Source organism: Misgurnus anguillicaudatus, chromosome 6, assembly GCF_027580225.2.
Source record: "Misgurnus anguillicaudatus chromosome 6, ASM2758022v2, whole genome shotgun sequence".
Taxonomy (NCBI): Eukaryota; Metazoa; Chordata; class Actinopteri; order Cypriniformes; family Cobitidae; genus Misgurnus; species Misgurnus anguillicaudatus.
In genome coordinates, this window is record NC_073342.2 from 20,683,466 (window position 1) to 20,698,572 (window position 15,107).

General features: G+C 37.4%; 1 protein-coding gene across 2 annotated transcripts in view; it reads right to left on the reverse strand.

Annotated features, from left to right (window-relative positions):
• Positions 1 to 4,733: 4,733 nt before the first annotated feature.
• Positions 4,734 to 15,107, reverse strand: part of LOC129433783 (carbohydrate sulfotransferase 8) — a 65,583-nt gene continuing 55,209 nt past the window's right edge. For both annotated transcript variants that reach the window (XM_055192438.2, XM_055192437.2), the window contains 2 exons: positions 7,099 to 7,139; positions 4,734 to 6,425 (listed from right to left, as the gene is read on the reverse strand). In XM_055192438.2, the coding sequence (XP_055048413.1) occupies positions 5,346 to 6,425; positions 7,099 to 7,139 (1,121 nt within the window). In that variant the 3' untranslated portion in view covers positions 4,734 to 5,345. The remainder of the gene's footprint in view (positions 6,426 to 7,098; positions 7,140 to 15,107) is intronic.

The following is a 15,107-nucleotide window of genomic DNA, read 5'->3' on the forward strand; positions in this document are numbered from 1 at the left end:
CATTGCTCCTCTTCAACTGTAAATGTCCTGTAACTTGACATCTGGCGCCAACCAGTGACCAAACTGAATTTCCATGGCAAATACTAGCAGATTCAAATCAGATAGCCTGAAAAACTAATACATTAAAAATAAATAAACAATATCAGCAGTATTTATTTTAATTTATTTAGGTTTTTTTTTCAAAAAGGCAAATGTGACGGAAGCCTAAATTTCTACTAATTCCCTCAATAGCCACATTTTTGGCATATACCCTGATCAAAATAGCTCACATTCTCGAGTAAAAACGTAGCAAATCTATTTGTACACAGGAATACGTTGCAAACTATTTGAACTTAACAACCAATTTTTCCTTCCCCTTTGGCTGAAATTAGTTTCCCACATCAGACGAACAGCAGGAAGACAAGATTTTTGGTTCAATTAAACGAAGAAGCCCGCAGTTACTTCAATTACTTGACGCTGGAGGAAGATGTAAATTTAAAGATTTAAATAGCTTAGACTGTTGCCTCGAGCGTCTCCACTTAATTTCCTTAATTTACAGGGGTTTTGAAAGAGAGACGAGGGAAGAAATGGTTATCCCAGTCATGTGCATCATGTCAACAAACTATATATATATATATATAAGTAAAATTTACTATTTGAAGTCAAATGAAAGCCTAAAAAACAGCAGCGTCCTAGAAAACTTTCTAAAATTACATTAACTAAATTCTTAATGATACTTTTATTGCCCTTACTATTATAATAATTACTATTAGGAGTATTTTAATAAGTGTTAATTGCAATTAAATGAGATTAAATAATGTATAGCTATATATATATATATATATATATAATAATTATGCATTATTAGCATAAATATATTGAGAAGACGTGAGATGTTTTTTTTCTATTAGAGACAACTGCATGTGCAAACATTCATTAATAAGTATTAAATAAATATAAACAGGCCTGTGTTTATATTAATATTTTCAAAAGTGTTTTCTTATGGCGACTGCCTCTCATTGATCACAGCGCCATCTGCTGCACATAACCAAAATCGACCATGAAGCCAAAACCAGTGGATCTCAGCTTCCTAACTTGAAGTTACTGTCCAGCGATTTGTGTCCCAGAATGTGAAAACCCACCTTAAGTAATTTTTTTGTGATTTACTGTTTTCTACATAAAATCATCCTACATAAAGTAAAATATATCCTTGATATGTTTAATACTGACTGAGTAAGGTCATGGCATAAATTGAAATCAATGTAAATCAATGACAATCAAACTTTTATGCTCCTAATCTCATATTTAGATTATTAAACCTTAGCTTGTATTTCACAGAAAAGGTCACATATAATGCCCCCACTCACAATTTTTACCCAATAACATATTCAACTGCTTGGCATAACTAGAAAGATGCGAAACTTTGAGGAGCATCATGACCTTTTTTGTTATTTTAATGCTAGTTTTGTTATATTTTAAACAATTTTAAGTCATCTTCGGGCCCCTGGATAAAAAAACACTGATCTAAACATTCAGTTCTTCACCTTTTTATGTTAAGCAACTTTGAAAATTTTCTGATGCTGTTGCATTTCCTCTACACTTGTAATGAAATTTTCCAGAGTCTTTTTGTAATAACTTAATTTCTAAAAGTTAGTTCAGAGCTCGCTCTTGTGCCTTCAGGTTCATCTACATGGAAACCCAATCACACAGGGACTAATTTCCCCCCGCTTCTCCGCCCCCCCAATCCGTTTTAAATATGATTTTGTTGCTACAGAAAGAAAAATAAGAATTTTCTTTGTTCTGTCTCGCACGTGACAAATGGCAGCTGATTTGATGTGCCCTTTGAGTGTGTAGATGGTGTAGAGAACAGGATGTCAAGGCCCCGGGGCCCTGTGAGATAAGGCGGGGGTAACGAGGGGGTGGGGCTAAAAAAGCCGCAGTTGCTCCAGGCGGGAGAGGACTTATTGGAGTGGGAGGACAAGATGTAAAGATCAACGCTGGTTTTGACTGCTGTTAGGAGCATTTGAGCTTTTGTTTGCAATGCTTGAGTGAAGTACCAGAAAAATAACTAAATCTATAAATTAAAACCTTACCTGTTAGGAGCTGTCGTATTAAACAACTGATTAATTGTGGCTAAACAGCAGTGCAGTCGTTCCGTAAATATGGACAGGAATGCAAATTTTGTACTTTGGATGGGCCAGAATATTCCAACTTCATGGAATCATGAAAATTTGCCTGTATATCAAACACATAAATAGTGGCAACAATCAACTGTATACACCCAAAAAAATGCTGGGTTATTTTCAACCCAGCCTTGGGTCAAAAAGGGACGAGCCCAGCTGTTAGGTTAAATTAATTCAATAGTAACCCAGCATTTTTTAGAGTGTAGATTCAGATCTAGCAGCGACTGACAATGTATGACCCTCTCTTTGAAATCCAGGTTAAAGTCTCGTAATCCTAATATGAGATTAGCAGCATCAACGTTTGATTAACTGACCTTGCTCAGTCAATATTAAAGATATCAAGGTTATATTTTCACACAATGTTCTTTACATCATGTAGGATGATTTTATGTAGAAAACAGTAAATCACCAAGAATGACTTTAGATGGGTTGTTACAGTCATGGTCACATATAATGATTATCATATCTTCATTAAAGATCACATATCATGAAAATCTGACTTTTTCCATGTTAATGGGGCGGTTTCCTGGACCAGGATTAGCTTAATCCAGGAGTAGGCCTTAGTTTAATTAGGAAACATAACTAATTTTAACAAACATGCCATACTAGTAAAAACATTACCTGTGTGCATTTTGAGGTAAAACAAAGGGCACTGATGTATTTTAAGATATGTCAGTGTGCAAGTTGTTTTCAGTTTGGAGAGCTCTTAAAAGTGTTTAAGTCTAGGACTAGTCTAATCCCTGTCCGGGAAACCGCCCCAATGAGCTATAATTGGGTCCCCAGTGCTTCTATTTACCTAGAAAATGTGAAAAAGAGCAACCCATTAACTTAGTTTTGGTAAACCATTCTCGGCAAGCATGTGAAAAAATAGGTCTTTGAAATTTGGCTCCCCTTGTGATGTCAGAAGGGGATAATACCACCCCTTAATCTGCACTATCCAACCACGGCACTGCCATTTAGTGCAAAGATCAGCTCATTTGCTTTTAGTGTTGTAGTCAACACCACCTAAACTGAGACATAACCAAGCCCATGACAGGCCGAGACACGACCAAGACTCTGAAGGGTTGAGACCAAGTCAAGACCAAGACAGGCCAAGACCAAGACCAGTCCAAGTCACTGCATTAAACACTTATGATAAAATGTGTGTGTGTGTGTGTGTGTGTGTGTATGCCATGAGGGAAGTTGATAAAAAAATAAAAAAATAAAAAAATAAATTGGCACTGTAAAAACCAGTATATTATAATAATTATTTAATAATTAATGATAAAATAATTTTGTGATATGCCATCAGGTCTTGACCGGTCTTGAAATAAAATTTCGAGTCCTCTTTGTCTGAGACCGAAACGAGACAGAGTAAAAATGCGGTCGATTCCGAGACGAGACCAAGACCTTGAAAAGTGATCTTGAGACCGGTCTGAAGACCAAGACCGATTTTGAGTACTACAACACTATTTGCATTTTAAAGGACAAACCCTAAAAAAGCAAATTTTGCTCAAACCTCCAAATATGTACTCTGGGGACAGCAAAGATTAATGTGACATCTTAAAAAAGTCTTGTGAACGACCCCTTTAAAGAATGAATTTGTAACTTTTTAGAAGGATCTCTTGACAGAAATGCAATATAATCTACTAGTGATGTAGTACTCTAATCCAGTCTCGTACTCGAGACTGGTCTCGAGACCAATTTCTGCTTTCTCGGACTCGTCTCGGACTTGTTCCTTCAAAGACTCGGTCTCCGACCACAGTGGGATGAGAAGGTCTTGTTATTTCAGACCGAGTTCTCGAGACTAACGCATTTTTTATGTTCATATAAACACATAACAATAATAATAAAATGCAATGTTGACGGGCATTATTTGAAAATGACATCCCATGGTACAATGCAAAGATACTGCCATCAGAGCCGTTTATTTATTTCTAAAAATACAGGCAAAAGATGATGCATGTGGTAGGGACTTTTTTAATGATAGTAAAAGCATAGTCCATATTAATACGTTACGACTGCTCCTCTAAACAATTCCCAATCTAGCATAGTCTGTAGGCCTAACTGTTGATTATTAACTGGGGTGATATTAAATCATGAATATGAAAACTGACATGTCTTTATAGTCTTGGTCTCGACTCGGTCTCGACTCCTAATGGACTCTTGACTCAGACTTGTTACCTCAAAGACTTGACTCTGAGTCAACCAACGGACTCTGTCTCAACTAAGTCTTGACCCTTCAAAGACTCGGTCTCGAGTCGTCCCCATCACTATAATCTACATAATGATATTATCAGTGGTGTATGAAGACCTTAAATAATGAACTGTATTGTTTTTATTACCTTAGAATGAGTCGTTTTTATTGACATACACCACAGGTCACCTTAGATGGAAGTCGCCATGTGTACCTGCTCTACAGAACGTGTTTCGTCACTCCATTGTCTACCGTAGCTTCTCTAGGCATTTCAAAATGAAGGGGTGAGCTGTGGACTAAGCCGTTGGTTGCAATTCACAATCTCACCGCTAGATGCCGCTAACAATCTACACACAGCACCTTTAAAATGCAAAAACACAGAGATGCCAGCAAACTAACATTAAAAGATGTCGCTAACATTTATTGATACACAGAAAAAATGTACGGAAGGTGAAACTTGAGAAATGTGTATGGAGTATGGAGAAAGGTAAGGCAAAATGTGTATCAGGTCACGCTGTGATAGACAACACACTATATTGTTCCTATACATTCACAACTATTGAAATTTCATCATAAATGTACCAATATGGACCAAACAGTTTGTTATAAAATAACTGCATGTAATATAGACTAAATTGACACTTGAAAATGTTGCACTTAGTACTGTAGTAAATAACATCACCAACTTTCTTTGTTTTTAGTAAAACGACACTCCTGGTACGGTCTATTCATCCGAAGCAATCTGAAAAAACAAGACACCTACACTAAGCTACACTCATAACATAAAATGCAAAAAGCATTTTCGAGGGTTTGCTTACTGAATATAGGATTTAATATGTTTTGTAAATAAGATAAAAGCAAGGACCAGCCTGCAGTCACTGAGATAAATACAGTGCGATTTCACATTTGTTAATAAATAAACAACAACGTTTAAAGTAATAACTTCACTTAGACAAAATGTGCACAACAGGCCAACAGCAAGAGTTTTTGTAATATATAAAAAGGCCTCAGTACAAATCGTCAAACGGTTTGGAGTAGTTAAACATCAGATAATCCATGTAGTAAAAGTCGTACGCTCGCTGTCTTTCCGTCACGTTTAACTGTGCAAAGTATCTCCTTGTAATGTCCGAGGACGTTCTTTCTGCCTTAGGGTTTCTATCTTTAAAACTAGGGAATGTTAAATTGGACGGCGCTCCGATACTCCTCAAGAGGAAATTGGCTTCTTCTTCCAAAGTCTCAAATTTCCCAATGAAATCGTAATCCAGCAGGCAGGGACTGCAGAGCTGGCCTACAGGCTCCCAGTGGATGTCCATGCCGACCGGCCGATGCACGTCTAACAAATACTGGATGAACTCCTTGAAGGTCACGCCTGCTCCCGTGCGTAAAGCTTGCTGGGTTGCGTTGCTGCGGTACCTGGAGATGATAGGCTTCCCAAACACCGGATGATAGTAAGAGTTCGGACTCTCGAACTTATCCCGAAAAGCAGACACCAGCCTTTCGAAAGGCTCCCTCAGGAATACGACTTTGGTGTAGGTCTTTAATCGGTGGACGATGTCTTTGTGATCGAAGGAGTCCAGCCGTTTAAGATGATTCCCGTAATGCACCTCATCGTGTTGGATCTCCCCCGCAGAGGATGTGAGACCCTGGAGGACCATAAGCACACGCTTCCAATTGGAGCAGCCTGCCTTTGGCACCTCACAGTAGAGGAGTTTGTGAGTGTCCTCAACAAATATACGAGACACGTGCGTACGGGTTACGGTCTGCTTGGTGGCCCCGCTCGTGTATTTGGCGCAGACCTCCCTCATAAGCCTCTGACGCACCTGCTGTACCCGAGTGAGTCGATCTGTGCTATCCCTGCTCTGGCCAGGAGGGTCAGTGTTGAGCGGTTGGACAAGCGGGCCGCTCTTGAGGAGTTTGCGGTGACTTTTTGTGACGTGGGCCGCGGTGATGTCTTTGGGGTTGATTAGAGAGGTACGCTGGGCCCACGGGAAGACTGGAAGTTGTACCGGGTGGGCGGGACTTGGGAAGTTGTCCTCTGTTGGATATGAGGACTGTCTGTCATTGTCAAGACAATGAGAACATTGTTCCTATAAATGAGAAAGAATAATAAATATTTGCAAAAATACAAGGACAGGGTTTTAAGAAAAAATAAACTTGATATGTTTTGATTTTAAGAGGACAAAAGACAATAGGGTTTGTTAAGAAACAGGAAATTGATGTCTCTCTAATGCCAACCACCAAGTGGTGCCAGTGCACAAAAAATTCAGCACAGCCTCTCAGCTACTGTTAATAAAACCAGAAATATTGTATCATGTCCAGTCAAACCGAGGCTGAACAAGTTGATTTCAAATGCAAAAAATATTTAAAAATTAAATTTGCAAGATTTTTGTATAACAAACTATACTACTAGACTGAAACTGCTTACATAAGAGAGACAAACTAGTCCAGGCTAAAGTCTCATAATGTAATGATGAGATTTGAAGCATTAAAGCTTGATTTCAATCATTAATTTCAATCTTTGACATGATCTTACTCAGTCAATATTAAAAATATCAAGTTTATATTTTCACAGAATGTTCTTTATACATTTTTCCAAAGTCACCAACCCACCTGGGTCTACCTTCTGTACTCCCTCAGGTACAAAAAAGTGAACGCATGACGCGCCCTTCACCGTAACGACTTGTGCAAAGCCATGTAAAACAAGTATACAGTCCGAGGTATAAACTAGCGATTTATCAAACGGGACACAAATAAGCTTACCTTTCTCACAGACTGTAGGTGAGTGAATATGACCTGTGCACCTAAGGAGAAAGAAAAAACAGAACATCAGCATGACATTTCGGGTCCATCCATTTTTTACAACCCACGTACCATGAAAGTGAACTTTTGGGTTTAATACTTTCTTCAAAGGCTGCTTGTGGTCGAAGCACAACCAATGGAAACTGCATGTGCATTGAAATAAATGACCATATGGCTTAGTGAAGTGGTGTCCTTTCCCTTGTTTTGCTCATCATTCATGGACCATATGAAGAGGAAGGGCGGGTGAGCATGCGGGCAAGGGTAGGGTCGACTCCCGCAGTGGACTGCTAATGTTTAAATACAGTACCACTGCTTGCAGTAGCTCCAGATGGTCTCTCAGTAGCCTGACAAACATCATTGCGACATCAAAGGTTATTGTGTTAGAGGTGCACTTCAAAATATCATTTTCATTAGTATTCACTATTGCACCTTTAAAGGTGCACTGTGTAACTTTTAGAAGGATCTCTTGACAGAAATGCAATATAATATACATTACTATATTATTAGTGTTGTATAAAAACCTCACATGATGAACTGTTATGTTTTTATTACCTTATTTATTACCTTTTATTAGTCGTCGTCATGTTTCTACAATAGCCCTTAATGGACAAACTGTTCGATGGAGAGCGTTTAGTCAATTTGTGTCTCAGATGATGTCCTGTGGTGGCTACCGTAGCTTCACTATGCATTTCGAAAGGGAGGAGTGAGCTGTGGACTGATTGCAATTTGCAGTCTCACCACTAGATGCTGCTAAAATCTACACACTGGACCTTTAAAGGGACATTCTATATTTTTTTTAAATATGCTCATTTTCCAGCTCCATTTGATTTTTACAGTTTTGGAATCTATTCAGCTGATCTCCGGGTCTGGCGCTAACACTTTTAGCATAGCTTAGCATAATCCATTGAATCTGAGTTTCGATATTCTATTTAAAACTTGACTCTTCTGAAGTTACTCGTGTACTAAGACAGACGGAAAATTAAAAGTTGTGTTTTTCTAGGCATATATGGCCCCTTGGTTACTTTCAATGGCAGAGGACTATTTTCGGGCAGTGCGTAATATCATTGCGCCTCCTGCAGCCATGTTACGGCAGCAAAGTCTTTGATTATTACGCCAGAATGAGATTATAGTTCCTAGCCATATTGGTCTAGAAAATCGCAACTTTTATTTTAATTTTAAAATATTTTTAAATAGGAAAAATATCAAAACTCAATGCTAATGGTCTAATCAGATTCAATGGATTATGCTAAGCGATGCTAAAAGTGTTAGCGCCAGACCCGGAGATCAGCGGAATGGATTCCAAAATGGTAAAAATCAAATGTTTAACTCTAGGGGAGCTGAAAGTGTCCCTTTAACATATTTTTCTCTTCCATAAAGTAAAGTTAGTGACTATAGTTGAAAAAAAACGTAAGTAATCCAAATGACTTGAGAAAAAATGAGAAAAACTGTTAATTTTTAAGCTTATGCTCACTTTTGTGGTTGTTATATGATCACTTTTGTGCTCGTTGTCACTTTTGTGGTTTTTGTCTCTATAAATGCTGGCAGCGCATTTCCATTTCGAAAAAGTAACAACGCAACTGATAGAGGAGAGCTTGCAGAACCCTCGCTGTTTCTCCCTAGCACGGGACTAGATTGACAGAACTGCAACTCAAGGAGTGTGCCATAGGGGAGATTAGAGGATGACCTGAGTCATACTGAATTAGACTTTGCGGGTTTGGCAGAAACATCTCAATGTTCTGACACTGACCTATGGAAGGGCAAAGACCGGTATCGATTATACGCCAGAGCCACGACACTTTTCGTTGATGGATTCATCGCGGGCTTTGCCCTGACACGGGTTGGAGAGATACAGCAATTATTTACAGGCCAGGAGACCGCGATGGGGGAGGTGGTTACAGTATATTTCACAGACACCTTTTCTTCTTTAATCTGCTTGCTAAAGTTTTTGGATGATTCAGCATAAACATTATTTTCACATGTACTAATAACCCATTTAGGGTTACAGAATAAATGTATGCTAAAGATGTATTAGTGTTTTCAGGTCTACAATGTTATTTCTAGAAATCAACGCAGGTAAATAAGCCTGTGGTGGTCTGGGGTGATAGTTCCTCATAATGAGGACACCACATAGGTTGTTGCCTCCCATAGAGAAGAGTTTGAATTTCAAAGAGAATCTGCAATATATTCATGGTGTTTCTTCTATTTTATTCATAGATTCAGAGTCCTGCTGGTGAGTCTCTTTCTTCAGCACAATCGGTGTCATAATGTATTATCTTATTTAATCTGGCTGCAGCGCTGTGTTCTGAACCTATGGCCTATGGTCATGAGGATTTTAGCAAACTTTAAGATTTTAATGAATTATATATCATTACTGACATTAGCATGGTCCATTACCACAAAAACAATTATTTTTAAATAATAAAAACAAAATTAAAACTAAGATGGCAGACCAGTGCTCGACTTTTGCGATGGAAATATGCAATTTCTGAATGCAGAAATTTTCAATTATAAAAAACCTGCCAGGCCTGAAAGAGACTAAGCCAAGAAAAAGTAACACAAAAGTAACTAAAAGTAACCTAAGCATTACTTTTCATGGAAAAGTACTTTTTTTGTGAGTAACTTAATATTGTAATGCATTACTTTTAAAAGTATATTTTCCCAACACTGTTTTTATCTACATACACCGCAGGCCCCCTTACATGGAAGTCACCGTCTACAGTAGCCCTAAACAGACAAACTATTTTATGGAGTGCGTTTTGTCACTACGTTGTCTCAGACGATGTTTGTCTTGCGACGGCTACTGTAGCTTCTCTATGCGTTTTGAAAGGGGTGAGCTGTGGACTAAGCCGTTGGTTGCAATTCACAATCTCACAACTAGTTGCCACTAAAAATCTACACAGTGGATCTTTAATTAAAGGTCCCGTTTTCCTGGGTTTTTGAAGCTATGATTGTGTTTATGGTGCGCAATATAACATGTGTTCATGTTTTGTGTGTAAAAAACAGTATTTTTCACACAATTTATTTTTGATTTTTACCTTTTTGGAATCCATTCAGTTGATTTCTGGGTCTGGCGCTACCACTTGTAGCATAGCTTAGCATAATCCATTGAATCTGATTAGACCATTAGCATTGCGATAAAAAATAACCAAAGAGTTTCCATATTTTTCCTATTTAAAACTTGACTTTTCTGTAGTTACATCGTTGTGATTTTCTAGGCAGATATGGCTAGGAACTATACTCTCATTCTGGCGTAATAATCAGGGACTGAGAAGCCAAAAATTGTCCCCTTAGTAACTTTCAATGGCATGGGACTATTTTCGGGCACTGCGTAATATCATTGGAAAAATATAGAAATTCTTTGGTTATTTTTTAGTGCGATGCTAATGGTCTAATCAGATATAATGGATTGTGCTAAGCTATGATAAAATTGGTAGTGCCAGACCTGGAAATCGGCTGAATGTATTCCAAAAAGGTAAAAATAAAATGTTTAACTCTAGTGGAGCTGGAAAATGAGCATATTTTCAAAAAAAGTGGCGTCTCCCTCTATAGAACCTTTGACTAAATTGTTCTTTTAGGATGTCTATGGAACTAGGGATGCACCGAATCCAGATTTTTTGGGTTCGGCCAAATACCGAATCCGAAACTGAATACCGAATCCTACTCGCATCCTTATTCCATTAACACAGTAAAACAAACTAATGAAGTAAACAACATCCACAGCAGTGTATTTTTCATTTTATTTAATTTTAACTGTAAAAAAAAGGATAGGCAACATTATGCCAGGATGGCAAGTGGGAAATCTATTTTGACAATTACCATAAGCCTATGCATAATGAAAGCGATGCGGTGCGACATGCTCGTTTTTCCAGGTGCGTTCACGAAATGTGAACCGCCCCTAAGGCTCACCAACAGAAAAAGCTTATCTCCACGTCAGCACCCGATATGTGCAATCAACGGCCGCATGACGTCGACCAGCGTAGTGCAAGCCTAGGGTTCGGTTCGGTGGAAAAAAAATCTAGGATTCGGCCTAACCCGAACCCCGTCAAAAAGCCCAGTATTTGTCCGAATCCGAATACTGGATTCGGTGCATCCCTATATGGCAGTGGTTCCCCAACTTTTTCAGCGTGCGGCCCCCCTTGTGTACGGTGCATTCCTTCGCGGCCCCCCAAAGTAATTTTGTGACAAAAAACTGTTCTAAAACTCAACATTTTAATAAAAAAACCATTAAATATACAAAAAAAGTAGTGCTTTTGGTTAGTAGCCTTATTTTTTTTAGGTTTCATTACACAGAATTCATGATAAATTAATGTATTTCATAAAATGTCATAAAACTGGGCCCCCCCCTTGCACCATCTCGCAGCCCCCAGTTTGAAAACCACTGCTATATGGAACCTTTTTTAGGAGTTTCTTTACAGTCATGTCTTTTTTTACTCGTTCACTCCAAAAAAAAAATTTTTTAAACAGAAAGGTCCTTCAGATGTTAAAGGTTCTATATGGAACAATTCAACAAACAAAAAGTTCCTTTATGGTTGACAATATCGACAAATATATTGTCAAATTGCAGCAAAGGACCGCTATTGACACCAAGCTTTATAACAAAACTCTATTTATTGAACAAAACTCAAAAACACTAAAAGGTTTGATCATTGTCTGCTAAAAGCAGATCACAGCTGGTCTACAGAGCCAGTGTTTACACCTTTTTGTAAAATTCAATTTACTATATTGGAGTAAATTGTGATAAAAAATTATGGTAACACTGAAACAGCTTAACCCAGAAGGTTTTATAAAGACAATTTACATACTGCGGTTGAATACGAACATCAGGGCTACAGTACAGTCATCACAGAGTAAAAAGATAAAAAGATCTGCAGAGATATCACACAGTCATGTGCGCTGACCCGACTGCACACGATTCTCTCACGCTCCACGGGTCTGCAAGATCTCTCACTTGAGTGGGAGGAGGTGAGAGAGAGGAGGAGAGATTGTGTGAAAGATAACGGACGATCCCTGTAAACAGCTAATGTCTTTGCCTCTGTGTGCCTCCCACCCGCTAGCCCTGCCGAATCACTCAGGTCTATTAGATCAGAGTCACGTCAAAGAGGGGCGACTTAAGCGACATGGGGCGATGCAGGAGAGCGACGATGGCCCACCGTGGGAGCCGGCAGTAATGTAGCACTGCAGACGGCCTCGCTTCCAACAACTTCACAGCTTATGAATAACTCAGATCCCGGGAAGAGAGCAGGAATACGGAATGAGTGACTATCATTAGTCTGTGATATTCTGTGTTTTCCAAGGTTAAGTCTTTCTGAAAGAAACTTTACGAGCGAGTCAAGTAATCGGTTCCTTTTTGAATTGATGTTATTATAATTATCAAACAGGTAATGTATGTTAATTTTATATTATTTGTTTACTGACAAGCATAATTAAAAATCTCTTCCTTCCGCACGTAAATGAAAAGTGATATTGAGAATGCGCCTGGCTAATTTGCCCCCAGCTGAATTGGCATAATGCATTTTCTTTGTTTATAAAGTAACAATCCAACATAATTAGTTTGGTTGGGAATCAGCAGGGATAGTATGATAGGATATTACATTGATTTCTGGGTCGCCAAACATAAAATGTACAGGAATTCAAACTTTAATGTGAACTTTCCCAATGGAACATTTTATTGCTCAGTTTGCTCTTTTATAGCTCAGGATATTTGATTGTTCTCAGTTGGGTGTAATTTAAGTATCAACAGTCTCAGATGTTTCTACTACCATTGCTTAAGTAGAAACAAATGAGACAATTGTTAAAATCCATTAAGAGTATATTGATAGAGCTGTAAAATTTATGTGAAACAAGTACGATTTTGTAAATATTTTGTTGTTTTTTGACAATGGAAGCCTTTAGGTATGTACATGTATGTATAGATCTTTTCTTAGTATGCAATTATATTCTTAGCTTGTTTCAAGTTTAGACTTTGGTTTAATCTACTTTTCTCAAAAATATTAATGAAAAATGTAACAAAAATTATGCGTATTGTAAACTAAGACATCCCATCAATATTTAAAGGGATAGTTTACCCAAAAATGAAAATAATGTCATTAATGACTCACCCTCATGTCGTTCCAAACTCGTAAGACCTCCGTTCATATTCGAAACACAGTTTAAGATGTTTTGGATTTAGTCCGAGAGCTTGTTGACCCTTCATTGAAAATCTATGTATGGTTTACTGTCTATGTCCAGAAAGGTAATGAAAACATCATCAAAGTAGTCCATGTGACATCAGTGGGTCATTTAGAATGTGTTGAATCATCAAAAATACATTTTGGTCCAAAAAGAAAAAAAAAACGACTTTATTCAGCATTGTCTTCTCTTCCGCGTCTGTTGTGAAGCGCATGCGCGAGACTAAAGTCACGTGACTGCAGGATGCGTTTTATCCTCAGACATGTTTGCAAAGTTTTTTTTTTTAACTTACAGAATGCGTCTCCCTCAGACTGTAATCAAAGTCCGGGCACACAAAAAAAACCCTAAAAAACAACTTGGGCGCACCACATAACACGTCATCCGCGTCACTGCAGTCACGTGACTTTAGTCGAGGAAGAGAAGACAATGCTTATTATTTTTGGACAAAAATGTATTTTCGATGCTTCAACACATTCTAACTGACCCACTGATGTCACATGGACTACTTTGATGATGTTTTTATTACCTTACTGGCCATGTACAGTAAACCGTACATAGATTTTGAATGAAGGGTCAACAAGCTCTCGGACTAAATATAAAACATCTTAAACTGTGTTTGGAAGATGAAAGGAGGTCTTACGAGTTTGGAACGACATGAGGGTGAGTCATTAATGACATTATTTTCATTTTTGGGTGAACTATCCCTTTAAAATATCAATTACCCCCCTATCCAACAAGTCACTTTTATAAGGGCTACTGCAATAATGTAACACCTTACGTTCCCATAATCATTAACTTGAAAAATTTCCCCCTCTTGATTTATGTACTCTATAATGCCAGATACTATAAATATGCATTAAAAATACTTCTTCGCTAAGGCCTGAGCTCAGTCTTATAATATCATACAGCTGTAGAGGCAAAGAGGAACAGAAGCAAAACGAGTTCCTGTCACATCCAATGTAAGAGGTCTTTGTTTACCACGGTGCAGCTTTCCACAAAATCAAATCAATATGTCATAACCATGGCGACAGTCTCTTGCATGATGGGATGTTACTGATTTGACAGAGACAGAGAAGTGGTGTTTACGTCTGAGTGGCAAATGAATTAAAATATCAGGTTTTCCCATAAATTCAACAGGAATAAAGAAAAAAATCAACAGAAAAAATGCCACTTTTTTGACGCATCATACATCATCCGTACAAATGTTTGTACCAGCAAAATTACAGGGTGGACCAGACATAAAAAATTGATGTAGGGGAAGTAAAATAAAAATAAAATAAAAAGGTAATTCAATTAACAAAATAAAATGTGTTAAAAAATTTATATAATATTATTTATATAGAACAAATTATATTTTATGTTACTTTAAGTAAAAAAAAGTTAAACAATTTCAACTTGTTTTTATAAGTTATGTAAAAAAGGTAATTCAATTAACAATAAAAAGTGTTTTTAAAAAATATTAGGGCTGGGCATAGATTAATCTCATAAAAAATAAAAGTAATTTTTTGCATAACATATGAGTTTGTGCTGTGTGTAATTATTATGTATATATAAATACACACGCATTCATGTATGTATTTAAGAAACATTTACATGTTTGCACAAACTCATATATTATGCAAATTATTACTTTTATTTTGTATGAGATTAATCTAGATTAATCTATGCCCAGCCCTAAAAAATATATATAATATTTGTATAAAAAATAATATTTTAATTTACTTTAAGTTAAAAAAAATGAAGTCGAACAATTTCAACTTGTTTTTATAAGTAGAAAAATCCTGTTAAACCACAAAGCCGAA